This window comes from Capsicum annuum, chromosome 1, assembly GCF_002878395.1.
Source record: "Capsicum annuum cultivar UCD-10X-F1 chromosome 1, UCD10Xv1.1, whole genome shotgun sequence".
Lineage (NCBI taxonomy): Eukaryota > Viridiplantae > Streptophyta > Magnoliopsida > Solanales > Solanaceae > Capsicum > Capsicum annuum.
Window position 1 is genome coordinate 232,710,364 of NC_061111.1, and position 27,901 is coordinate 232,738,264.

At 36.6% G+C, this 27,901-nt stretch overlaps 1 protein-coding gene across 1 annotated transcript; it reads right to left on the bottom strand.

Annotated features, from left to right (window-relative positions):
* Positions 1-1,870: 1,870 nt before the first annotated feature.
* On the bottom strand, positions 1,871-27,901 carry LOC107840836. The gene is made up of 9 exons (XM_016684773.2): positions 27,406-27,901; positions 26,506-26,709; positions 21,488-21,545; positions 21,348-21,410; positions 18,378-18,447; positions 3,068-3,183; positions 2,773-2,862; positions 2,560-2,691; positions 1,871-2,387 (listed from the first exon to the last, which is right to left on the bottom strand). The coding sequence occupies exons 1-9, from the start codon at positions 27,762-27,764 to the stop codon at positions 2,253-2,255; spliced, it is 1,227 nt and encodes a 408-aa protein (XP_016540259.1). The 5' UTR covers positions 27,765-27,901; the 3' UTR covers positions 1,871-2,252.

Genomic DNA, 27,901 nt, shown 5'->3' on the forward strand with positions numbered 1-27,901 from the left:
CCACCTAACTGGGTCAAGATATGAATTGTTTGATTTTTGAAAAAATTAAATGGGGTAGAAAATGTCAAGTTATAATTACCGAGCATAGCTAGTGTAAAGAGCTAAAACTATCCTTCAATTATCCGAACTAGAGCAAATATACTCTCCTTTTAACTATAGCTCAAAACTACCTCTCCATCCAATTATTGACTCACAAATACCCTCCCCTGAAATATCACTAGGCAATCAACGTGAAAAAAATGTCACCTGGCCAATCCAAGTCAAAATGCATACAATGAGTTCATATAGATATTCATAAAATTATTCATATACGTAGATTTGCATAAAATTGTTGCCTTGCATGTCCTTGGATTGTGAGTTATTGAACTACACCTACTACATGTCATTTTAATTCCTTTCCTTGAGGAAGAAAACAACTTAGAAGTGAATGTTTAACCTTATACGTTCCGCAACATTTCCTGCATTGGCTGTGTATATGTATCATTGTTACATTACTTATTGTATCAGGTTAAGCATGCACTTCTAACTTGTCTTCTTCACTTTAACGGACTATCCAAATAGAAAAGTGAAAATAATAAGGAAAAACGGAAATTAGAACGAAGAATGAATGAGTGAGTTTCGCTTTTGAGAGTCACCTTTTGAATGAATTTGGGTTAAAAAAACATTGCTATTTATAGATAAATTCGGACTTGAACCAATTTTTGAAGAGATTTCAACTAATTCATGTATTTGTACTTGGCTGAACTTGAAGTTCGAATTTAAACCATTTTATAAAGGGATTTCAACTTTGCATGTTTTGGGGTCTGAATTTGTGCTTTGCGTGATGGAAATTGAAGGTAGAAAGAAGCAAAAAGAACGAATCTTGCATCACTAATTGCACTTAGTCGGGGCGGTTCAACAATTTGGTGAGCTAAAGTCAATCTTATAAAAGATTTTCAAATATATTTTAATGCATCACACGTGCATCTCGTGCGGCGTACATACATCGTATGAGCATTCGTGCACCATAAATGCATCTCATTGTCAATTAGTACAAATATTTAGAATCACATAAATATTTTCGTTAAATATGTGTGTGAGTATACTCTCATTGTAAACTATCTTCTATTTTTTGAGCTTCAAGTCATTGCTTTAGTGGCTTTTATGGTAAAACCAGCCCTGGTTAAATCTTCAGGGTGAATTTATGTCTGCTACTTTCGAAAATTGAGAGAGACGGATGAGGGAGTGGGAAACTCAGGTTTGACATTTCGAAACCTTTGGTCATTTTTTGGCCCTCTCTTTTGATCTTACGGTTAAAATAATTCGTTTTTTTTTTTAAACGGAATACATATATATATATATATATCTTTTATCATTCGCAACTAAATTTTAGATTAAATAGCTAAATATGCAAATCTTTTGTATTTATGTATTTTGAAACTTATATACAAATCTCTAGTTTCGAGGGAAGGAGGACTAATTCGAGACTCATGGTCATATATATAAATTACTAAAGATTTGTATTTGTATACGAAATGAATTTCAGAACTCATATAAAATATCTAAAGCGAATTTGTATTTACATATATAATATCTAATTAGTATAGTTAACTATTGAGCTTTAGCTACGTAATGTGATTAAAAAAACTTTAGCTATGACGGCTCATTTATTGTCTAAATATTTGTTATTTTTGAAATTTAACATTAGTTTTTTGTTTTCCATAGAATTTTTTGTTGGTTATCTTTGAGACAATTATTTAGTAAATATTTTTTTTAAAATTTTAAAATAATTTTGGAACTTTTTGATCATGATCTAAAAATCTCCTTTGAGCAAAGTAAAATTTTTATTTGGGACTGCAATTATCCATAAACAAAACGAAAGATTTTGTAATACCATCAATAACGAATTATGTCTATGCATTGATGTTTTAGATATTGTTAAAAGAGTTGCAAAGATTACAAGATTGGAATTCCCACAAGCATTCAAATTAATTACCACATTTCATAATAGTAAAATTCTTGTACTTTCATATGTCCAATAGATTTAAAGAAGAGTACCATTGGTAAGCATTCTCAACGTTGTATAGAGATCACAATTCTTCTCTCGTTTCCAATGGGTGAGGGGAACGTTTAACTGTACTATTGATGCTACTGTATTGATATATGTGCAGTTTTCTGCATCGTCGAGCTGTACATTGTGCATGAGAGAGTTCCGTGTTATGCAGGTAATGACATTTCAAACGATGTAGGATTTCAGCTGAAGTGACCAGAGATTACTCCTCAAGACGACTGAACCAGTTGACGATGGTTGTACATAGGCCCTTAGTGTCATTTGATGAAAGAGTCTTAACCGCTTGAACAATAGCATCTGCCGGAGTGTATACAGCTCCTACTCGCCATTTTGGTTCCTGAATCGCGATGACAATGACTCACATTGGTTTTATTATGAAAATGGACGAATAATGCACTTCTCATTGAACTCATTGTGCTAACAAGTAGAACTAATAACACACTATAACTCGATGTAGCTGCTTAAACAAGTGAACAAAGCAAATCTTGCAATGACGTGCAAGTAATTACCTGTATGCATGGTGTGATGTGGTTACCGGTTAATGCAATTTTCTCCACTTTTCCACCAAAAGATTCTACACGAGGCTTTAATTTCTCTTCAAGCCGATCTGTCTCATCGATTGTGTCAAGGTCAAATTTCACCTGAGATAAAAGTTTGAACCCATTAAAACTAACATTGACTTTCAATTAGAAGATAATTTGATAAAACCATAATATGAATACCAGCAGTGTACGCTTGACATTGTATGCGTTTTTGAAACATTCAAGATTTTCAGAAGGTGTTGGCTTGAACTCTGATACCCCTTGAGCAAGCTAAAAGAAGCAACAATTTCATTAGTGCGGATAGCTAGGACCAAAACCATAATGTGCTTAAAAATCATAAAGCTTAAAGTTCGAATATGCATAAAGTCAGATTCAGCAAGATATGTAGTATTCACGAAACAGCAAGAACACGTAAGGGAGACGACAAAAGTTTAATCCAAATTGCTGGCTAACAAATAAAATGGACAGCACATACCTCGCCAAATACCGAAGGCAACTGGTCAGCAAATTTAGTCAATGAAACAACTGTTTCTGGATCATAGTCAGGGATGATTGTTCCAGCTGAATCAAGCAACACCTTCAATGCATCTCCTACATATTATTGATTGGAAGAAATTATAATGATGAAAACCTGAGCAAAAACGAGACTTCATTGAAAAGGGGAACAAAACAAGTATAACAAAATGCAAGTAACAGGGTGAGGATGATTGCAGTGCAATAGACAAATTAACTGTTCAAAACCAGCAAAAGAAAGGAAATTATTAGGTCATATAAAGTTGGTGAAGGATCGAAGCTCTTGATCAAGCATGCGCAAGATTGTTGTCTTTGACTAGAATAATTACAGAAAAATCCTATCATGCATTACTCCTCATTCCACCTCTTATTCCAGCATTGCAACATATGGCAACTCTTAGACATCAATTGACCATTGCAAAAAGCTAAAACACAAACATAGAAGAAAAGAGTGCACAGATCTAAATGTCTAAAGAAGCTTCTTGCTGATAGCTTAAAACTTACTGTTATGTATATGTCAGCACGGGAAGACTTCAACAGAACATCAACCTTACTTTTCTTGATCGTCTTGATTACCTTGGCTCTGGTTTGATTTTCCCCGACCCTGCGCATAGCGGGAGCTTTAGTGCACCGGGCTGCCCTTTTTTTTTTAGTTTCATGAATAATGTTGTTCAAGATTTTCGCATAGAGATGGTAAGATTCAAATGGAGTTTCCTTCTCCATTCTCATTCTCATTGAGGTGCTCCATGTCAGGTATATAGGGGACATCTAAAAGGCAATGTTCTGAAATGCGAGCGCATCATCGCATTATGCGGTGATGCGATGCGAGGCTTTCTCGCTGAGAGTAACTGATGCGAGGCTGTTTAACAAATGCAGGCGCACAATCCTAAGATGCGAGCTGATGCGCTCGCATCATGTTGATTTTATTTGTAGGGCCATTTTTAAATTAAAAATGAAAGAGTCGGGTCAATTTTAAAGTTAAAAAAGAGCCGGATCACTGTTGCCTTCACTTTTGCGAATTTTTAGGGTTTAGCTCTGAAGAGAGTCGCGACCTTTTTTCTTCTTCACTAAGATTTTATGGTAATTTTTCTTCCTTCTTTCTTCTCTGTTTTGCTGTTTTTCACTGCCGCGACTTCACTGTTTTTTTTTTTTTTCACTTTTGTTGTTCATTGCTGCGATCAGTTACGATTTTGCTATATTTTCTTTCTCTGTTTTTTTCACTTTCCTGATCGGTTAAGTAAGTTTTCAATGGTCTGATGCTGTTATAATCCGTCAGCCTCGCTACCTTTAATGCTGTGCGATTGAATGTTGAAGTAGTGGACAATCGTTCGGACTTGGTAAAGGTTGTCGCAGCACCTGTAGTAGGACAGAGGTCTTATCGCGATGTAGCTCTACTTAGATTACTTCTCTATTTTTCCTTTTTACGATTGTTTGCTTCCAAAGGCTTGCTCCTCACTTCTTTTTTTTTCCTCTGATTTTGGTGATCAAACCTGTGATTTTGGTGTTTCATTTAAACTTTTGCTTTATATATATTGTCTTTATTGTTGTCTATATAGTTGTTGTAGTTTTTTCAGTTATGACTTACTTTTTGGATGTTATTTGGTCTTTTTTTCTTTTAAATTGCGATTCACTTCAATGATGCGGTCTCATCGCTTGTCGCTTTTTTCTGCATCACGCTTCCCTGAACACTGCTAAAAGGGTATCACAAGCTCTTGGGTTCTGCATATTTCCTTATATTGTAGGTTGCATGTTCAGATTCTTACACATGAAGTCATATCCAACCTTTATCAAACTCATTCCCACACTCATAAGAACACATTAAACTCCACCTTCGATGTTGGGATTTCCTAATTTAGGTGAATATTCCCTTGCGTATACAAAATATTTTTTTAGTGTACATGACCCTAGATAGGAAGGTTTGGAGGAAAAACACTAGGATAGAGGGGTAAGGTGGGTGGTAGTCAATAGTTAGGAGGGCTTTGGTGTCCTTTGTTTGGTAATATACAATATTTTTGTGGATGTTGTACCTATGTTAGTTTTATCATGTTTCATGCTTTTGATGTTTTTGTATATTGTCCTTTGTCTTGAGTCGGGGGTCTATCGAAAACAGCCTCTCTACTTCTTTAGAGGTAGTGGTATGGACTGCGTACATTCTACCCTCCCCAGACCCCACTAGGTGGGAATATACTGGGTTTGTTGTTGTTTAGAGATTATTTTCCTTTTGTAGGTGTATGTAATATTTTGTTTCCTTTAATTAAGGTTTAGGGTTTAACCACTTGTATAAATAGAGGTGTTTGTACAATTATTATTCATTCAAGAATACACAAAGCGATTCTTTCACATAGCCTTTTTTTTTCTTTTACTTATTTTTACATGATATCAAGAGCAATGTCATTTTTTTTCATCTAAATATTCCTACGTTTTTTTTCTCTCTTTCGTTTAATATTTCATATTCCTGTGTTGTTTTTTTTCTCTTTCGTTTAGTATTCATCTTCTTATTTCTATTTTCTACTAAAATGGGTGATGTTCAAGATCTTCCAATCCAAACTACTGAAAAAAGTGATGGAATCACTGCAATTAATGCTAATGATTCGTCACATGCTTAAAACATACACCTTTCTAATCATCCCGGCATGAACCTTGCCTCCACCATCTTTGATGGAAGGAGTTATGGTGGCTGGAGAAGGGCAGTTATGATTGCACTTTCAGCCAAGAACAAACTAGGATTCATTGATGGATCTCTAGCTAGCTGTTCCTACTAGGGGTGGGTATGATATGGTATATACTGAATTACTATACCGAACCAAAATTTTTGATACCGTGGTTTTTGGTATTATGGTATTTGGTATGGTATATGATATACATTTTAAATTTTTTTGGTATATGATATGCTATACGGTATTTACAAATGACACATCGAAATACTGAATACCATACTGAAGTATATATAGTTACATAAGTAACCTATATATATATATATATATATATATATATAAATACAAAAAAAAAATACTTCGTAGTAGTATAAAAATGTTTTGACTTTGAAACTTTTGCTACTCTATCTTGAGTGAAATGTCTTTTTGATGTAATTGACTAATAAAAGGAATTGTTTGTACTTCTTTTTCAATATTTCTACATATGTAATATATTTTTATGATACAATTAAGACATGCTTTTGAAAAGTCAAAGTAATAATACTCTAGTATATGAGTATATATTGTCAAAGTTAAACAAACTATGGTTACCGATTACCATACCGCAAAATACCGAAACCAAACGTCAAAATACCGAACCATACCGAATTAATATGGAATGGTAATGGTATAATGTTTTTAAAAACTGAATACCGAAATTACCGTACCGAAGTTTCAAATACCGTACCATACCATACCATACCATGCCCACCCCTAGTTCCTACTTCCTACAGATACAAATCTTCAGACAGTCTAGGCAAGATGTAATAACATGGCCTTGTCTTGGCTCTTGAATTCACTATCAAAGGAAATTGTTGAATCTGTCCTATATTCCAAAAGTGCAAAAGTCATGTTCTGACCTAGAAGATAGATTTGGTCAGGCCAATGGAGCAAAATTATTTCAGTTACAAAAGGATTTAAATGTTGTAGTTCAAGGAAATTCAAGTATTTCTACTTATTTCACTAAAATGAAAAGTCTATAGGATGAGTTAGATGCTCTTAACACCTTTTCTGCTTGTAGTTGTGAGTGTGAATGTTGTGCAAAAGAAAAGGAAGAAAAAGCCTATCAAGATAAGAGGCTACTCCAATTTCCTATGGGTCTGAATGACTCCTTCATAGGGGTTAGAAGTAATATTTTGTTGTCTTCCCCCCTCCCTAATATTAGTCAGGCATATTCTCTTATTCTCTTGTGATTTAAGATGAAAAACAGAGAGAAATTCATGCTACTCCTGCTTACCCAGGAGAATCAACATCTTTTCTTGTTGATAATGAAGGTGGTAGAAAATTTGATGAGTATAAGACTCAACAAGGCAATCTCATTAAGAAAAATAACTTGACATGTAACTATTGCAAGAAAGTAGGGCACACTATTGATCAGTGTTACAAAATTCATGGATTTCCGATAGATTTCAAGTTCACCAAGAACAAAAGGTATTAGAAAAGAGTTGTGATCAACAATGTTTGTGGAACAGATGAAGAAAGTCCGCAGAAATTGAACAATTCTGTAGATAATGTCACTCAATCAAGAAAATGTTGCACAACTCATGCAGCTTTTGCAGAAAATGAATCAGAAGAATACAGGAACCACTGATGCATCTTCTAATCTCACTTGTGTTGGTATGACAAAGTTTTTCAATTCATATGCTTGCTTGTTTAAAGTTGACAATGATTCTTGGATAATGGACAGTGAAGCCTCCGAGCACATGACTTTCAATAAAAATCTCTTTTCTAATTTAAGTCCCATGTTCAAACCTATCATGGTTACTCTTCCTAATTCTCATAAAGTGAAAGATACTCATTCTGAATCTGTATATATTTTAAGTAATCTACTACTACAAAATGTCCTTTACGTTCCTTCTTTCAAATTCCATCTTTTTTCTATTCACAAATTGTGTAAACAATTTCAAAAATTCATACTTTTCACTCCTAATACTTGTTTCATGTTGCAGGGCCCCCTCACTGAAGAGTCCTCTGGTGCTTGGTAGAGAACAAGGAGGTTTATATGTGTTCAAGTCAACTCAATCAACAGTTTCCACAAAGAGTCAACCAACAGAGTCTACAGAAAGTTTATCTAGTTTTAGCTCTAGTAGTTTGTCCTTTTCAAATTCAGTAGCTAATGTCTTTACTTCTTATTCGAGTTTCTTTGATTCCAATGTAAAAGAAAGACTATAGCATTATAGGTTAGGTCATATTGCTATTGAGTAATATGAAGAAGATTGTTTCGGTTTCTTTATCTTGTTCAAAATTTTCTTCTACTTGTGCTATCTATCCAATGGCTAGACAATCAAAGTTACCTTTTTCTAAAAGTGTTATTTCCACTAAAGCAATTTTTAATCTAATACATGTGGATACCTGGGAACCTTATAAAACCACCACACATGATGGTTTTAGGTATTTTTTAACAATTGTTGATGATTTTAGTAGAGCCACTTGGACTCATCTTCTTAGCACTAAATCAAATGTTTTTCCCATTTTACAATCATTTCTTTCTATGTTTGAAAGACAATCCAATACCAAGTTAAAATAATCAGAACAGAGAATGCTTTTGAATTAGAAAGTGGTAAAATACAATCTGATTTTTTCCTTAAAAAAGGAATCATTCACCAAGCTACTTGTGTTTACACTCCACAACAAAATGAAATAGTAGAGAGAAAACACAAACACTTACTAGAATTATCAAGGGCTTTACTATATCAATCTCATTTACTTAAAATTTATTGGGGAGAATGCTTGTTAACAACAACTTACCTTACAAACAGATTTCCTTCCTCAATCTTACAGCATAAGTCACCTTTTGAAGTTCTTTTCAAATCTAAACCTATTTATTCAAATCTCAAATGTTTTGGTTGTCTATGTTTTGTTTCCACCTAATCTAATCATAGAACAAAGTTTGATCCACGGGCTTTGCCTTGTGTATTCTTAGAATATCCTTATGGGAAAAAAGGATATAAAGTAATAAATCTCAAAAAAAAGAATATTTTTATTTCTAGAGATGCGATTTTTCATGAAGAATATTTTCCTTTTTTGGATAAGTCAAATATTTCTCAAAAATTATTTCCCGTCACTATTTCTTCTTTATCAAATTTTGATATTCCTGATGCGCATACAAACTCTAATTTTCCTTCATATCTATCAGAATCAGAATCTGATTAGCTTACGTCACTTTCTACTTTTCCACTTACTGATCCTACCATGCCAATTTCTGATTCCACTAAGTCAGTTCCTCATTCTCCAGTCTCTGTTTCATCCCCTTCTCTTACTTCTACTGAAGATTGCACTTCTCCTCGTCCAAATCAAATCTTGGACACCGTGCTTAGGAAGTCTTCTAGGATAACTAGAACACCATCTTATTTTCAGCTAAGTTACTCGGACTCTTTCACTTTTGGTGCCGCACCCGTGTCGACACGACATGAGTGTAGGTGTGGGTGTGGAATCCGTACCCGATCCGGTCAACCGATTTTGGGTACTTTGACCAAAATCGACCGGAAATGTCCGGACAATTTTAAGAAATTTTGTAATCAAACAAAAGCTAAGGTGAAATTGAAGAAAATGGAATACCAAGTATATAGAAATTACTATGTTATTGCTTTTCTTTTTATCTCCTTCCAAGATTTTCTTCTTGAACAACATTTTTTCCTCAAGTTTTTCATATAATATCTCATAATTTATGTTTTATAACTCTATTTTTAGATATTTAAATTATTTTTTGCCGAATCCCCGCACCCGTATCCATCTCTAGATCCATATCCCCGAATCTTTAAATTGAGACCACAAAGGATCCGACCTCTAGATCCGTACCCGTATCGGACACCCGTACCCGAGTCCGAGCAACTTAGATTTTCAGGATTATGTTTGCAATGCTCTTCAATTCACAGATGTGAGTTCTACATGTTTTCTTAGTCCCATGACCCCTATTTTCTTCTAACCAAGTCATGCTCAACTTTGTTTCTAGTATTCATGAACCTGTTAACTATGAGCAGGTAGTGCATATTCTAGCATGGCAAGAAGCTATGGATAAGGAAATAACAATTCTAGAATTGAATAAGACTTGGAATGTTGTTGTTTTACCTCAAGGAAAGAAAACATTGCCCTGTAAATGGGTTTATAAGATAAAGCAACATTCTGATGGGAGTATTGAAAGATATATAAGGCCCAATTGGTTATTAAAGGTTATATACAAAAGAAGGGAGTGGATTATAATGAAACATTTTCACCTGTGGTAAAAATGACTACTGTGAGATGCATACTTGCTATTGCTATGAAGAAAGGATGGAGCCTTTTTCAGTTGGATGTCAATAACGCCTTTTTGCATGGCGATCTTAATAAAGAAGTATATATGATTACTCCACCTTCACCTAACCATGTTTGTTTATTGAAAAAGTCAATTTATGGACTTAAACAAGCATTCAGACAACGGTACTCAAGGCTTGTTGCAGCACTCAACTTCAAAGGATTCAGTCATTCTTTAAATGACTACTCTTTATTTTTTAAGCAATCAAATAATTCAATTTCTATTTTGCAATTTATGTCAACATACTATTAACAGGAAATGATGAAGCAGAATTACAGGCTTTGAGAATCTTCTTAGATGCCGAGTTCAAGATTAAAGATCTTGGAAATTTAAATTTTTTTCTGGGTTTGGAAGTCATCAGAGAATCATATGGACTGGAAGTCATCAGAGAATCATATGGACTGATTCTACCTCAACGCAATTTATTATGGATTTGTTGACAAAATTTGATTCTTTACATCTTTCTCCTGTTTCTACACCATTGGACTCTTCTATCAAATTAAAGGCAAATGAGGGAATTCCAATCAAAGACCCAACGTTGTATAGACATTTACTTTGAAAACTGAATCACCTGAATCACACAAGGCCAGATCTTTCATTCACCATCCATCAATATATGCATGATCCACGATTTCCCCATTTTAATGCGGCTTTGCGAGTTCTTTGCTATTTATTGAAGGATCCTGGTCTTGGTCTGTTTATGTCCAGTTCTCCATCATTTCAACTACTTGCTTTTTGCGATTCTGATTGGGGTACTTGTCCGGATTCTCAAAAATCAATCAGTGGATTTTATATCTCTCTTGGCTCTTCTTCTATCTCGTGGAAATCAAAGAAACAAGTCGATCTCACTCAGTTCAGTTAAAGCCGAGTATAGATCGATGAGACAAGTAGTAACTGAATTTACCTGGTTGGTGCGTTTATTCGAATATCTTTTTGTTCCAATCTCCTTGCCGGTACCTCTTCACTCTGATAGTCTAGCCACCATCCATATCGCAAAGAACCCTATTTTTCACGATCGGACGAAGTATGTCGAAATTAATTGTCACTTTGTCCGTCAACAGTATCTTGCGAGGTTAATTTCCTTGTAATTTGTGAATTCATCTTCGCAACTAGCCGATATCTTCACCAAATCATTAACGGGACCTGTGCATCACCAACTCCTTGGCAAGTTGGGTGTTTCTTCCCCACCTCCAACTTGAGGGGGTGTTGGGATTTCCTAATTATTTTTTTAGTGTACAGAATACATTTTCTTAGTACTCTAGAAATTATTTTCCTTTTTTGGGTGTATGTAATATTTTGTTTCCTTTAATTGTTAAGGTTTATGCTTGTATAGTTATTATTCATTCAAGAATACACAAAGTGATTCTTTCACATATTGTCTTTTTTTTCTTTTACTTATTTTTACATTCGAATCCAAAATCGGGTCACACATACTGGGAGGTGTTGATATGTAGTACTCTACACATTGATTAAGAAAAAAGGGCATTTAGTGATCCACATTGGGTTATAAAGATACCTAAGGGTTTATATAATATTAGAAGTCTTGGGCTAGTTCAAGTGCCTTGAGATTTTGAGTCTGATATTTAAATTTGTCCACATAGATTGATGAACAAAGTTATTGAAACCTTCTTATGTCAAACATCAACAAGCCATCGTCAGTATCATTCAGGTTAATGAAACAATTGAAGTTTCTCGGCCAGAGTACGTCAAATTTTAGAAATGTAGTATCTAAGAACTCACAGCTGTATTGTGTTAGCCATACACTTCACAGGTTTCTAGCGATCCACATGGCATCATAAAATGATAAGAATCTACAATGCACTAGAATGCCCTTGTTGGCAAATCCTTTACTCGGGCAGCATCCAGGGTTCCTCGAACAATGTGATATCTCACACTGTAAATCCTTAACCCTTCCCCCTCTAACTAAGACTAGAGAATGTTCGTGCGAATTGTGGCCAATACGGGTATAAGCAACAATTTCAAATCCACGGGTTAATTGTACTTTCCCAAATTTACGTAAGCAAAATCTAATCTTTTGGGGTGATGGCTAAAAATCACCAGGTAAGTCACCCTTACTACCACTCTACATAACTGTACATCAGATTTTCAACTCACGGCTCCTCGTTCAAATAGTTCGAATTCATTGGACCTTTTCAAGGTTCAAGAATCCCGCTTCTTCCGCACCTTCCCAAAGAGTAACTAGGACCAAACCAATTTAGTCTTGTTTCCATGCTCCAATTAAACACTGTCCATTTTTTACTATTCTCTTGGCCTAACCTTTCACACATACTTGACCTTCACTAGGAGGATATTTTATTTTTGTTTTGATCTAAACGGGATTATAACTCCACATCCAATAGCCATTTTGAAAGGAAGTAGAAGTTAATGCTCGGAAAAAATGGAACATCAGAAAAAGTAAAAGTGAGATCTCTTATAATTTGTCACCAAATGATTAGAACCATATAAAGTTTCCTAAGAGTAATTGAGTAACTGGTATTCAGAACATGTGCTTATCGAATTGCAGGAGAAAAATAGAAAGGAGAAGAGAATAGGAATTAAAAGATTATGGTAGGCAAAGTAGGAAAGAATAATTAAAATAATATTCCAATTTTCTAATAATTTGACCTACATTTCTCTTTTTGTCCCAAAAAACTTCATCTATTTATTGAAAATGACAAATTTTCTTCCCAGAACAATTTAAACTCATAATCAAGGATTGAAACATGTACATTTTTCTACGAACTATCCAATTCCTTAATAATCTGAGTAAATTTTTGTAATTATACAAGATAGCAGTAGGCTTCTTGTTTATTCAACAATGGAGAAAGTACAGAGTTTGATAGTTGTAGGAGAAGAGAGAAAGAAAGAGAACTGAGAGAGAAAGAAGATGAGGAAGAAGAGAATCAGCTTGTTTCATTATTCTTCAATGTGTATAGTCATATACATTTATAGGCTAGAGATTAGGCTAACTAACTAACTAACTAGCCGTTAGCACTAGTGTAACTAACTGAAAACAGTTATAACAGAAACACAACTAGTCTATTATTGCTTCTTCTAGATCCTTCTCCACTCTCTTCTACATACTTCAACACTCCCCCTCAAGCTAGGAAGGTGTGAAGATGTCATAGATCCCTAGCTTGGCATTGAGATGAAATTGTTGTGCTCTTGTCAGTCCCTTAGTCAGCATATCAGCAGGCTGATCTTGGGTTACAATGTAGTGAGTTCTGATCATTCCTTGCACAAGTTTTTCCCTGATAAAGAACCAGTCAATGTCAATATGCTTTGTTCTTTCATGGTATATTGGATTTGCTGCTATTTGCATAGCAGATTTGCTATCACTGAACACATCTACGGGTAGAACTACTTCATTCCCAATTTTTTTCATCAAGCCTAGGATCCAAACCAACTCTGCTGTGACTGCAGCAAGACTTCTAAACTCTGCTTCTACTGAACTCTTGGAGACAGTAGTTTGCTTATTTGATTTCCAGGAAACTAGTGATTCTCCAACCTTCACAAAGTAGCCTGTTACAGACCTTCTAGTCTGAGGGCATGATGCCCAGTCTGCATCACAATAGACACTTATTCTGTCATCTGCATTACTAACAGTAGCACACCTTGACCTGGTTGGTTTTTAACATACTTCACAACCTTAAGTGCTGCTTCCATGTGAGACTTCTTAGGATCTTGAAGGAACTGACGTAGAGTTTGAACACAAAAGGCTATATCTGGCCTTGTCATAGTTAAGTACAACAACTTGTCAATCAACTTTTGATAAGCTTCTTGGTTTGCTGGTGGATCATTAGCAGTCTGATTTTGCTTGACATTTTCATCAAACTGTCTAGATGTCAACTTGGTGTTGTAGTTCATGGGAGTAGCTATAGGTTTGGCTGCTGTCAAGCCTAGTTCAGATAGTAACTCCAATGCATATTTTCTCTAATGCATCAATATCCCTTTATCAGACCTTGCAAACTTTATTCCAAGGAAATATCTTAGCTTACCTAGATCCTTCAACTTGAAGTTTTGATGCAACATTGTCTTGGTCTCTTCTATTAGCTTTAGACTATCTCCAGTGATCAACATGTCATCAACATACAGTAGCACAAGAATGATTCCTTCTGTTGTCTTTCTAATATACAAGGATGAATCATATTTGCTCTGAATAAACTAAGAACTTATCAAAACCTCTGATAGCTTGGTGTTCCATTGCCTTGGTGCTTGTTTGAGACCATATAGGGATTTGAGTAGTCTACACTGTATGCTCCCTCTGACTAGCAAATCCCTGAGGTAGATCCATGTATACTTCATCATCTAGATCACCATTTAGGAATGCATTGTAGACATCCATTTGTTGAACACACCAGTGTTTTTTAGCTGCAGCAGCAAGCACAGCACAGTTCTCACTGTCTTCATCTTCACAACAGATGAGAATGTTTCTTTGTAATCAATCCCTTCTCTTTGTCCATATCCTTTAGCTACCGATCTAGCTTTAAACCTCTCAACTTCTCCTGAAGCTTTGTATTCCACTTTATATATCCACCTGCAACCAATAGCTTTCTTTCCTCTAGGCAAGGGAACAATTTCCCAAGTGTGATTGGAATTCAAGGCATCCATTTCAGTCTTCATTGCTTCCACCCATCTTGGATCTTTGCAGGCCTCAGAGTAACTTGTAGGTTCAGCCACAAATGATGTTTTCAGCATATAGTTCTTGTCGGACTGGGACAGTTTGTCATATGATACATGATTAGCAAGAGCATGAGGTACCTTCCTTGTGTTTTTGGAAACAAAATCACTCATCCATGCTGGTGATTTTCTTTCTCAGGTGGACTTCCTTTGATCCTGAGATGCATAAGGTTGAGCTACGCTTCTGTTGTAGTAGGAACACTCTGCAGTTGCTGGTTTTTCTGAATAACTCCTTGACCTCTATTTGATCTCCTTTGATACACCTTGGTTATGGGCTGTCTTGTAGCAAGCATACTTAGTTGCAGCTGCTCTTGCTGATTGACTGAGTTAAGAACCCCTTGAGATGAGACATTTGTAGGAACTTGTAGAGTTGTCATATCATCAGTAAATCACTTGTTACTGGATATTGATCTTCCAAAGGAAACACATGGTGAGGTGATTGAGGCTGCTTCTTGATCTCCTTAAAAGGAAATATCTCTTCACTGAATATCACATCTCTACACACAGAAAAAGTGTTAGCAGACATATCATATACTACATATCCCTTCTGAGTGCTAGAATACCCTATCATAACACCTGCCTTTGCTCTAGTCATGAGCTTATCACTTTAATTCAGTACTTTAGTATAACAAAGACACCCCATTACTCTTAGATGATCACAATTTGGTTATATGCCATATAGTTTTTCATAAGGACTCAGAAAGTGAATAACTGAACTAGGCAGTCTGTTTAGGATATATACTACGATTAGAACACAATAGCCCCAGAACATTATTGGAATTTCAGCTTGAAATCTCACAGCTCTTGTTACCTCAAGTATGTGCCTGTGTTTCCTCTCAGCAACACCATTTTGCTGAAGGGAATATGGACATATAGTTTGATGTACCATGCCTTGTCCTTGAAACATTTTCTTACATACTGAGTTGACAAACTCAGTACCATTACCAGTCCTTATTACTTTGATAGTCTTTTCAAACTGAGTTTTGACATACACAATGAAGTGTTGTATTTGAATGCAGACATCAGACTTAAGCTTTAATAGAAATATCCAAATAAATCTTGAGAAATCATCAATGGTTAGAAAGTATTTGTATCCATTCATAGTTGGTACTTTATAAGGTCCCCACACATCCATGTGCACAAGATCAAAACAACATGTACTTTGATTACTAGTAGACAGAAAATGTAGCCTAGTCTGTTTAGCACTAGGATAGATACTACATTGTTTTAGTCTATCTTCTATCACTTGGACCTCCTGAGATATAACTCTCTTCAGCACAATTGTTGATGCATGTCCCAACCTTTTTTCCATAGCTGGTTTACTAGATGCTTTAGTTGCTACTGCAACCTCTTTCCCTGACTGATCTCCAAGCACATATAGTCCTCAATCAAGCTTACCAATCGCCCTCACCTTTCTAGTACAAAGATCCTGAAAAACACAAAAATGAAGAAAGAAATTCACTGAGCAATTCCACTCCTTAGTCACTTGTGACATTGATAGAAGACTACATGTAAACTGTGGAATGTGATAGACATCTGTGATGTTATTTCCTTCTGACAAGCAACTAGTTCCCACATGAGTGACCATTGTAGTGTCACCATTTGGTAGATATACCTTCTTTGGTTTGTCCAACTCTGTAACACTCTTGTTAAGTAACAGGTTTGAGTCCCCAACCATATGGTTAGTAGTACCAGTATCTATGATCCATTTCTGAGAATCAAAAGAGGCTAAATAAGCCTTTCTACTTCTTTAGAGGTAGAGGTATGGAGTGCGTACATCTTACCCTCCCCAGACCTCACTATGTGGGAATACACTGGGTTTTTTGTTGTTGTTGTTGTAAAAGAGGCTAAATAAGCAGAAATACCTGCACTTGTTACATTTGCAGAATCACAAGGTGTGTTGCCAGAGTTGTTTTTGTTGATCATTTGCAAGATTTGCTCATATTGTTCTTTAGTGAATGCAGCATTTCCCATCTGACTCAGTTTATCCGGCTGACTCTCAGATACTAGAGCCTGTCCTGCATCTTTAGTAGCCCATTTCTGCATAGACTTAGAATGAGAGTACTGACCTGCACACTGATCATAACCATTCTGATCCATTGCACACTCATGAAGATCCACAGACACATTGTAAGCTGAGTTGGTTCCTTCATGTTTGAACTTCTTCTTGGCCTTGTAATCTTGAGGATATCCAACCAACTTCCAACAGTTTTCCTTAGTGTGCCCCTTCAGTTTGCAGAAATCACACTGCAGATTGAAGTTTTTCTTGAACTTCTGATTGTTGCTTCCACTTGGACCATTTCTTGCATACATGGCTATCTCAAGGTTCTTATCATTAAGATTCTATATGACCATTGCATAAGCTTGGTTAACATTTGGGAGGGGTCATAAGCAAGATAGAGTGTAGGTCTTATTCAGACCCATAAGGAACTGAAACAGTTTCAGTTTCTATAAATGCAGTACATACTCCTTTGATTTCTCACTCACACCCAGAGGCACAAGAGCCTCAAATTCTTCCCACAGATCCTTTAATTTTGAGAAATACACAGACACTGAGGCAGTTCATTGAGACAATGTGGCTATCTCTTTGTGCAGATTAAAGGTTCTTGCTCCATCAACTTTGTTAAACCTTTCAGATAGCTCATTCCACACTACACTAGTCACAGATGCATACATGATTCCACCTAGCAATTCTTTAGAAACTGCATTCATGATCCAAGATAGTACAATTGCATTGACTCTTTCCCAGTGATTACCTAACTAATTTGAGAACTCTTTAGAGCATATTTCATCAATCATGCCTAACTTATTCCTTCCTAATAAAGCTATACGCATGGATCTAAACCAGATTGAGAAGTTCTCAACTCCTGTCAATTGAAAAGATATGATTTGGATGCTATTTATATCAGAGGGACTAAGAAAGAGAGGATAATTATAATCCAATGAACTGGGAGTAGCTCTACTTGTTTCAGCAACATTCACAGGAGCAGTTTGATTGTCCATTGTAGTAGCTTTGTAACCTTTGATTGCAGACTTCTTGATCTTGATTTAATACACTAGAATCGACCTTGCTCTACTAGTTTTCTAGTAAGTAATGGCTCTGATACTATGTAATTATACAAGATAGCAGTAGGCTTCTTGTTTATTCAACAATGGAGAAAGTACAGAGTTTGATAGTTGTAGGAGAAGATAGAAAGAAAGAGAACTAAGAGAGAAAGAAGATGAGGTTGAAGAGAATCAGTTTGTTTCATTATTCTTCAATGTGTATAGTCATATACATATATAGGCTAGAGATTAGGCTAACTAACTAACTAACTAGCCGTTAGCACTAGTGTAACTAACTGAAAACAGTTATAATAGAAACACAACTAGTCTATTATTGCTTCTTCTAGATCCTTCTCCACTCTCTTCATACTTCAACAATGTTATACACTGAGCATCAATCTCAACATAAGAATCAATTCGAACATTTTATTCTTAAGCTTGATAATTTTAAATTAGGTAAATGTAGTAGCAGTTACATGCAAGATTGTTGCATATAGTACAGGCATAGCAATGGTTTCTAGTGGAAATAAGAAATAATAGATGAAGTAGTTAGATTAATCTACCTGAAGCCGATTGAGCCATTGAATACACCGGAGATATAACAGGCACCATCTGGCCAACAAGAAGACCCAACTGCAAAATGGGATCAAAACTTCAAGAAATGATGCATTTTGGCAGCAAAATGTTCTACGGAGAAAATAAAAGCAGGACTTGAAGATTTTAGAAAAAGAAATTGTCGCGAGAATCTTATGGCCTATTCTATTTGCAGATGGCAGGCTGGCAGATGACGACAATAAATGCATTCACAAATTCATATTACCAACCTCACCCAAAAAATAAATCCTCTTCACCCTGACTTCAGAGTTCAGAAAGCTCCATTGATTAATCTATCTGGCAACCATGAAGCTTCATCCAGTTATAACTTAATACGTGGTTAGAACCAGCCATCACGGAACCCAACTTCTAAGGCTAACGTCCTATCGGCCTTAAACTATTAAATGTTGTATATGTGCATTTCTAATTTTATGCCATTTCGGTGCATGATTCCTGCCAATGCCATTGTTATATACTTACGGCGTAAGTTTACAAAATAAGTATTTACGGTACAACCCTCGCCACTACTTTGCTGAGGATGATAGGTGATATTTTCTGAGTACATATTGGATTTCTCATACACTACTACGTTGTATGTTCCCGCCTACAGCTACATGTCCATTAAGAGCTATACTTCGCGAAGTCCAAAAGGGAGCCACGAGCCTACTTGGAGACTTTTAGTGATGAGCTTCTTGGGCTTGTTCGCAGCACATTGAAGTCCCTTCTATCTTCCCATTATTGTTCTTTTCAAACAATAATTATGTATTTGAGATAGTAGTATGTAACACCCCAACTTAGAAAGGAGTCTCACATCGGCAAAACACAGGAGGGATGTTGGGTATATAAGTAAGAAAACCTTACTCTCTAGTGACGCGTTTTAAAGCTGTGCGGGCCTGGGCCCAGAGCGGACAATATCACTAATGGGTTGAGGAGTGGCAGGGGTATCTCGGACCTGTGTGGTTCGGGATGCCCGTCGCGGCCAGAGCCTCGGGTTGGGTCGTGACAGAATAGTATCAGAGCCGCTCCTGTGTCGTCCCTGTCGATGTGGGCTAAAGTTCAAACTGAGTGTAGGCAAATCCCGATAAAGCGGGGCAAACCTCAGTCCTGAGTTTAGGCAAACGGTGGGGCAAACCTCGGCAAGGATGCTGAGTCCATAAGGGAGGGTGTATGTAACACCCCAACTTAGAAAGGAGTCCCACATCGGCAAAACATAGGAGAAATGCTGGGTATATAAGTGAGAAGGCCTTACTCCCTAGTGACGCGTTTTAAAGCAGTGCGGGCCTGGGCCCATAGCGGACAATATCACTAGTAGGTTGGGGAGTGGCAGGAGTATCTCGGGCCTATGTGGTTCGGGATGACCGTCGTGGCCAGGGCCTCGAGTTGGGTCGTGACATAGTACCATTTTCCTTCCTAGATGCTCATGATAGTTATTTCCTTTCCTGGAAATTGTAGTGGTTATTTCCGAACTGTACTAGATTCTTAGACTTCTATTTATGAGTTATGACATTTACCTGTTGTTAGACTTATCCATGTCTGATTGACATGATTGACATTATGCTGAGGGCTTAGATGTTATTGAGTTTGCCTAATGGGTTCTAATTAGGCGTCAACAAGGGTCATTTGGGTCGTGATACCGTTTCCCTAAGGGCATAAACAAACAAGAGGTTACACGTTTCTCCTTCCCGCTTTGGGCTATCACACTATGTCCTGAAATTGGGCAACATACTGTTCACATATGTTCTCTATCAAACCCTAAGGGACGATACAAGTCAGATAAGCTTCTGTTAGCTTCCATCCCATTTTCCACAGGGGATTAGGAACCAAAAAAGAACGGGATGAAGTGTAGGATGCTACGCAGAGACTTAATCAGGTGCTTTCTTTGATGCCAATGGCATCACTAGAGCAGATCAAGTTCTTCTGGCTAGCAGCCAAATCATTTCATCACTCATGCTCCCTCTCACCTTTCTCTGTATTTCCTACCCACTTTTCAAAGTACTTCCTTCTAGGTCAATGTTTCTAGTTCTTATGAACCTCACAAAAACATACTAGCTATTTAGCTTGGGTAACAAGACATGATAACAGCAGTTCATACACTTATTAAAAAGTCAGGTACATTCATTCACTTCAGCAAGGTCTTGAGCAGACACAGAGGAGGAGCAGGAAGACTGCTCGTGGGAAAAGGGGAGGCAAGGTAGAATAAAGGACACGAGTCTCGGTGCTGAAAAGAGTAAATCTCAATGTGTTAACCTCTTTATCCTAATTCACACAGTAAGTTAGAAGATATGTTCATGTGTTTGGACAGGTAAGCAGCTAGACTAGCAATTGATGTTACTAATTATACAACATCTGAAGCTCTCACAAAGCCCTACTCCTTTCAGAATATTCTTGTGGGCCATTGTTTTCAAGGGCAACAAACATTCATGTGTAATTACTACAACAAACCATAAAATAGGAAGAGGCCGTTCAGAAGCGTCAAACTAAAGCTAGCTTATGCAAATGCCAATTGCCTGGGAGATGAAAGGATCTTTATTTGATGAGACTGAATACAAGGAGGTGAACAGGGCTAAGGATTTCTTTAGATACATAAAAATGATATCTTGACCTTGAAAAAGGAACCAGGCATAAGTATACCATTAAGATTATGAGATATCTTACATTCAGAAAGGAACACATAACAGCGGAAATGATAAGCTGAATTATTGTACACAAGTCATGATCACACGGGTAAAATATTACAGGAACCGAAGCAGAATAACAAGAACAAGCTAAAACCAAAAAAATCAACTTTGGTACGGTGTCTCCTCTCAAGCTATAATGGGGTGCAAATTGTTCCTAGATAGAAGATGAATCTCATGAGAAAAATTAAGTGAAGACAATATAGCAGCACAAATTTAGAATGTCAGAATCACCACAGATTATGTAAGAAACGGACAAATTACCTGCTCAAAATATGGCACTGCCTCTGACGCTGGCCTATTGTTGTATGATATTATAACATTAGCCTACATGAAAGACATAAAAATGGACTCACTAAGACGTTCATTTCTTTGAACCGTGAGCCATAGGTGAAACACCTAACCTTAGGTATCTTCTCACAAAAATAACTTCCAACGAGCGCTTGAATAAGAGCACCGTTACTGCAAATTGCACGGTACCAAAAACGAAAAAGAAAACAGACATCTTAGCCAGGAAAGATACTTTAATCGAGCTGTAGAAGCTTAAAGAAAAAAAAAGAAGTACAAAAAGGAAAAAAGTTAAATGCATTTGAAACAAGTACATTAAAAAATCCAATTGAAACTGAGTTCCATTAGACTCACTTATAGCACACAAAAAGAAGTATGCTATAGTCTTCAAGTGAAAATCAATTTACAGATTACGGAGTAACCCATTAGAAATAGACATTCAGACTTACCTCCGCAAGCAAGATAGCACTCCAACTTTGAGTATGCACATCTAGACACCTCAACTCATCTCTAGTGTGTCATTGTGTCAGTTGAACACTCCCAACTTATAAAATGATCAACTAGACACATCCAAAAATTATGAGTCACGTCAACTCAGGTGTCCACAAAACACGTGACAGTAAGAACAAGTTGGAGTGTGTAGTGAAGAATAATGCAATAACTCACACTAAGAGTGAATCAGTGTAAGCACAGAAATGAGGGAGGAGATCGGAGAAGATCAACTATCTTAGAAACAAAGAAGTAGAGAGAAGAAAGAAGGGTAAGTCATTGAATTGTATTGATGTAGTCAAAAATCATGTTATTGCTAGTAGTACATAGTCGACTATATATAGAGTAGATGATGGCTTAACAGTGTGGTGTCAACTAACTGTCTGACTTCAGCAATGTCACTAACTTATTGACACTTTAACTAACTTTCCTTTCTTTTTACTTTCTTTACTTTCATTCCTCAACACTCCCCCTCAAACTTGGCACTGCAAAGAGATTGACAAAGACAAGTTTGGACATTAAGTATTCATGTTGAACCTTGGTTAAGCCTTTAGTGAAAGCATCTGTAGGTTGGTCATGAGTGGATATATATTCAGCTTGATCAGCCCATGTTAGATCTTTTCCCTCACAAAGTAGTCGTCTATTTCTATATGTTTAGTCCTCTCACGGTAGAGAGGATTTGCAGCTATTTGCAAGGCTGCTTTGCCATCACTGAAGATGATCACAGGTAGTTGTAGTTGAACACCTAGATCCTTGATCAAACCACTAGCCATGTAAGTTCTGCAACTATTAAAGCATGGCTTCTATACTTTGATTCAGTTGAACTCCTAGAAACAGTTGATTGTTTCTTTGACTTTTAAGAAATTAGAGATTCACCTAGTTTAATAGTTAAGCCTGTAATAGACTTCCTAGAGAAAGCACATGCAGCCCAATCTGCATTCACGATGAGCTGTAAGAACATCTTTTTTTGAGCTAGACATGAGAAGACCTTGTCCTGGTTTTCCTTTTATATATTTGATGGTTCTAAGTGTTGCATTCATATGAGACTGTTTTGGACACTGCAAGAACTGACTCAAGGTTTGCACACTGTATGCTATGTCTGGTCTTTGTTACTGTGAGGTAGAACAGCTTCCCTATTATCATTTGGTACATCCCTTGATCAGCTAGTACTTCATCTTTTGACCTTGCATCATCCGAAGTATGTTGATCATATTTTGTAGTTGTCAATTTCTCTGTAGTATCAGGTGGAGTAAGTGCTGCTCTGCGACCTGTTTCTAAGATTAATTCTAGTGCATACTTGCATACTTCCTCTAATGCATCACAATTCCTAGTTTAGACCTTGCAAATTCAATGCCTAGGAAGTACTTTAGTTCTCCACGATCCTTCATCTTAAAAGCTTTGTGAAGAGCCTCTTTGGTTTCACTTATCTGATCAAGTCTGCTACCAGTTACTAGTATGTCATCCACATAAACTAGTACAATAATTATTCCTTCACTTGTCTCTTTGATGTATAGAGAATGACCATACTAATTCTGTCTGAAATTACATTTAATCAAGGCTTATGGTGTTTTGCATTTCATTGTCTTGGTGCTTGCTTCAATCCATACAAGGATTTTGAAAGTCTGCACACCTATCTCTCCCCCCGACTTTTAAAACCTTGTGAAAGTTCCATATAGATCTCATCTTTCAAATCACCTTATAAAAAGGCATTGTATACATCCATTGATGGATATGCCAATTTCTAGCTGTTGCAATAGCCAAGACAGTCCTCAGAGTAACCATTTTCACCACTGGACTACAGGTTTCTTGATAATCTATCCCTTCCTTTTGACTGAACCCTTTTGCTACGAACCTTGCCTTGAATTTTTCTATTTCTCCTGAAGCTTTGTACTTGATTTTGTAAATCCATTTGCACCCTATAGGATGCTTGCTTTTAGGAAGAGGGACCACTTGCCAAGTATTTTTGTTTTCAAGAGCAGCTATCTCAGATTGCATAACATCTACCCACCTAGGATCTTTGCCTCTGCATAAGTTGTTTGTTCAACAAAATTAGAGAAGTTAGATAAGTAGCATTGATACTTTTCGGACAGATTAGCATAAGAAACATAGTTTGAGAGAGGATATAAGATGTTGTCATTTATAGTTAATGACACAAAGTCTTACATCCATCCAAGTGGATGGGGCCCCTGGTGAATTTTCTTTAATCAGGGTGTGTTCTAGCTTGTGTAGTAGCTTGCTGAGGCAAGTCGGCAGCAGCTTGTCTAGCAGCTTGTCTGGTTATTCTTTTTGTGTAGTATCTTGTTGCAGTAGGAATTGATGCAACAATTCCTACAGTTGACTGGACTAGAGTAGTATTAGACACTATTAGTTGTATTTTGTAGTTGTCCAGCATGTGATTGTGATTGAGAGTCATTCTCAGTAGTTGATTGTGGCTGTGAGCTGTTCTCAGCAGGTGCTTGTGAGTGTGAACCAGGCTCAACTCTTGTCATATCAGTAGTTAACTCATCACTACTCCCCGCTGTCAAGTCACATGTATGAAAAAAAGATTGTGAGGCTTGAGTCAATGGAAATTTATCTTCCAAGAAAATGACATCCCTATTAACAAAGTATATCTTGTCAGTAAGATCATAAAGGTAGCCTTTTTCTTTGTTTCTGAATAGCCCAACAACCTTTCTTGATCTAGGCTTAAGTTTATCCAATTCATGTACTACCTTAGCAAAACACAAATAGCTTAAGACCTTCAGATGATCTAGGGCAGGTTTCTTGTTGTACAATTTTTCATAGCACTAGCAAATGGCATAGATGATGTCATTTGATTGTGTTGCTCCAGCATCTTGCATATCTATCTGAGTATATTGCTCAGGTGTGAACCTTGGGGGCAAAGATAGCAGTTCAGCACTTTGATTTTGGTGATGTTGATCCCAATCCTCAGCCACAACATTGTGAGCACTAGAAGCAATTTTCCTCTGCTTGTACTTGTGATCATAACCAGTCCTAGCTTCATTTTGAATCTTGTGCTCTCCATGTTTAGGATGTCCAGGAGGGTAACCAACAAGTTTGTAGCAATCTATCTTGTAATGATCTTTCATCTTGTAATGATCACACACAGCACTAGGATTATAGGTTGACACATACTTTCTCTTCCCCTTTTGATAGTTACCTTGATAACTACCACCTTGATAGCTAGTCTTAGAGTACATGGCAACTGCATCAACAGTATTAGGAGCAGCACCAAGAAGATCTGTGCCATGTTCAGACTGAGCCACATTTTTTTGATTCTCATCACTCATGATCATAGAGTAGGCCACGTTGACAGTTGGTAATGGTGTCATCAACAAGATTTGGCTTCTTGCTTAGGAGTATGTGTCATTAGAAACTGATACAACTTTTGCCTTTGAAGATAAGCCAAGAAATCTCTTGATTTTACACAGTTACAAGTAGGAGATGGAACTAAAGATTCAAACTCATCCCATAAGTCTTTCAGCTTAGTGAAATATACAAACACAGATTGAACTCCTTGAGTCATGGTTGCAATTTCTTGGTGCAAATTATAAATTCTTGAACCATCTATTTTATCAAATCTTTTCTTAAGGTCTAACCATACAGAATATGCAATCGAGAAATGGACCACCCCTTCAAGTAATTCAGTAGAAACTGCATTCATAAGCCAAGAAAGTACTATGGCATTGACTCTTTCCCATTGGTTTCCAAGGTCAGTAGAGAAATTTTCTTTCTTACAAGATCCATCGACTATACCATATTTGTTACGCCCTAGTAGTACAATTCGAACAGCCTTACTCAATACAACATAGTTCTCACTTCCCCTTAATTGGAAAGACACAAGAGAAGTGTCTGATACATCTGCAGCAGACAAGAACAAGAACAGGGCAGGATTTTAATCCAATGGAGGTTGCAGTGGTTGTGGGATTGATCCACTATTGTTGGGAACTGATCCAATTTCATAAGCACCAGTAGTCATCTTCAATAGAGTAGTTCCTTTTAGAGAAACTCAATTAGTCGAGCAGTTACTTTCTTTCATTCAGAGTAATTTCAAGAAACTGACAGAATTCAGAAATTCTTGAATGTGCAGATGAACACCAGAAAATTCAACTCAGAAATTCAAGGATCGACAAGAGCACTGATTCAATTCAGTAGGCTCTGATACCATGAAGAATAATCCACTGACTCACACTAAGAATGAATCACTGTAAGCACAGAAATGAGGGAAGAGATAGGAGAAGATCAGCTATCTTAGAAACAGAGAAGAAGAGAGAAGAAAGAAGAGTAAGTCATTGAATTGTATTGATGTATTCAAAAATCATGTTATTGTTAGTAGTACATAGTCGACTATATATAGAGTAGATGATGGCTTAACAGTGTGGTGAAAGCTAACTAACTGACTTCAGCAATGTAACTAACTTCTTGACACTTTAACTAACTTTCCCTCCTTTTTTCATTCTTTACTTTCATTACTCAACATTTAATTGCCAGTTCAGACCAAGCTAAGGTATCTAAGATGTGCACTCTCAAAGTTGGAGTACTTACTTGCCCGTTGAGGCCAAGTTTGAGTGTCTTTTTATGTATTATGTCTTGAAAAAAACAAGCCTCTGGTCCATAGAGAAAAAACTGAGTCAACACTAATTACCTGTGGCCAACTGAGTAGAGTGGCAAATCAACAATATCAGCAGCAGAAAGGCCAGCATCAGGCAACCCTGATGCTAAAACTGAATCAAAACAAGCATGAAATCTCTCAAAAACTTGTCTTGTGACTTGGGCATGATCAAATGTCACATTGTAAGGCACACAAATTATCAGATACCCTTCTCTCCCCAAATTCTCCAGTAAATAACTGTCAACAAGAACAACCCCACAAACAAAATCAAGAAAAGACAAAACTTTGAATGCCAATTCCACAAACAAAATCAAGAAAAGATTGAACTTTTAGGGTGTTGTTTGGTATGGAGGAACACATTATCCAGAAAATATTTTCTAAATTTTCATGTTAGGCTGGACAAAAATTTTGAAAAACATTTCTCTAGAAAAATAAGTTCCTTAAAAATGAGGAAAATGATTTCCTCAACGGAAGTAGGGAAACAAGTTTCAACATTGAGATTCTAAACTTATTGTCTCTACCCAACTTTGCAACCCCCAGGCCTCACTCTCCACCCCCTCCCACCCTTAAAGTATTTTGCTAGATTAGATGTTCTTGGAACAAAATTTTTTAGCCTACTTGTAAAACACTAGAATATAAGTAATAAAAAACTTACTTGTTTTCGAAGAATTTTGTAGGAAAATATTCTCCATGGAAAATACTTTCCTTCATATCAAACACACCCTTAATGCCAATTCCACAAAAAAAATCAAGAAAACAATAAGCTTGTAATGCCAATTCCACAAACAAATTCAAGAAAAGATCAAACTTATAATGCTAAATCCACAAACAAAATCAAGAAACGACGAAACTTCTAATGCCAGTTCCACAAAAAAAGAAATCAAATTTTGATGCTAATTCCACAAAATTCAAGAAAATACCAACTTGCCTAACCTGTAAGAAACTTCAGGAACAGCTCCAATAAAAGCACCGCCTACAAATTTGATAATAGCCTTTGGTTTTGTACCCTTTGGTGGAGGGATAACCAAACAAGAATCCATCCTTTTGTAAAACTTAGCGCTAGTAGAAGCATTGTAATTGGTTCTTGTAGAGTTGAAACTGCCTATTCCCACATAGTCATTTGATAGTGTCATTTTAGGAAACTTGAACAACTTTGGGTTGTTGAGATTTGTAGAAGAAAAGAGGTGGAATGGATCACTCAAATTGTTAGGGATAAAGGGGTTGTGTTTGATTTGATGAAGATTGCAAGTGAAAGTAGTGCTGGCTATGTAAGATGCACAAGTAGAAGCCATTTCTGAAGCAATGAGGGAAAAATGGAGCGTTCAGTGTTTTAACACACTTTTATGGAGGCTTTTATGTAACGTGGCATGATTTTAGCTATGTTTTTCAGATTTTTGCTTTCTTTTCTCAGCTATAGCGATAATAATTG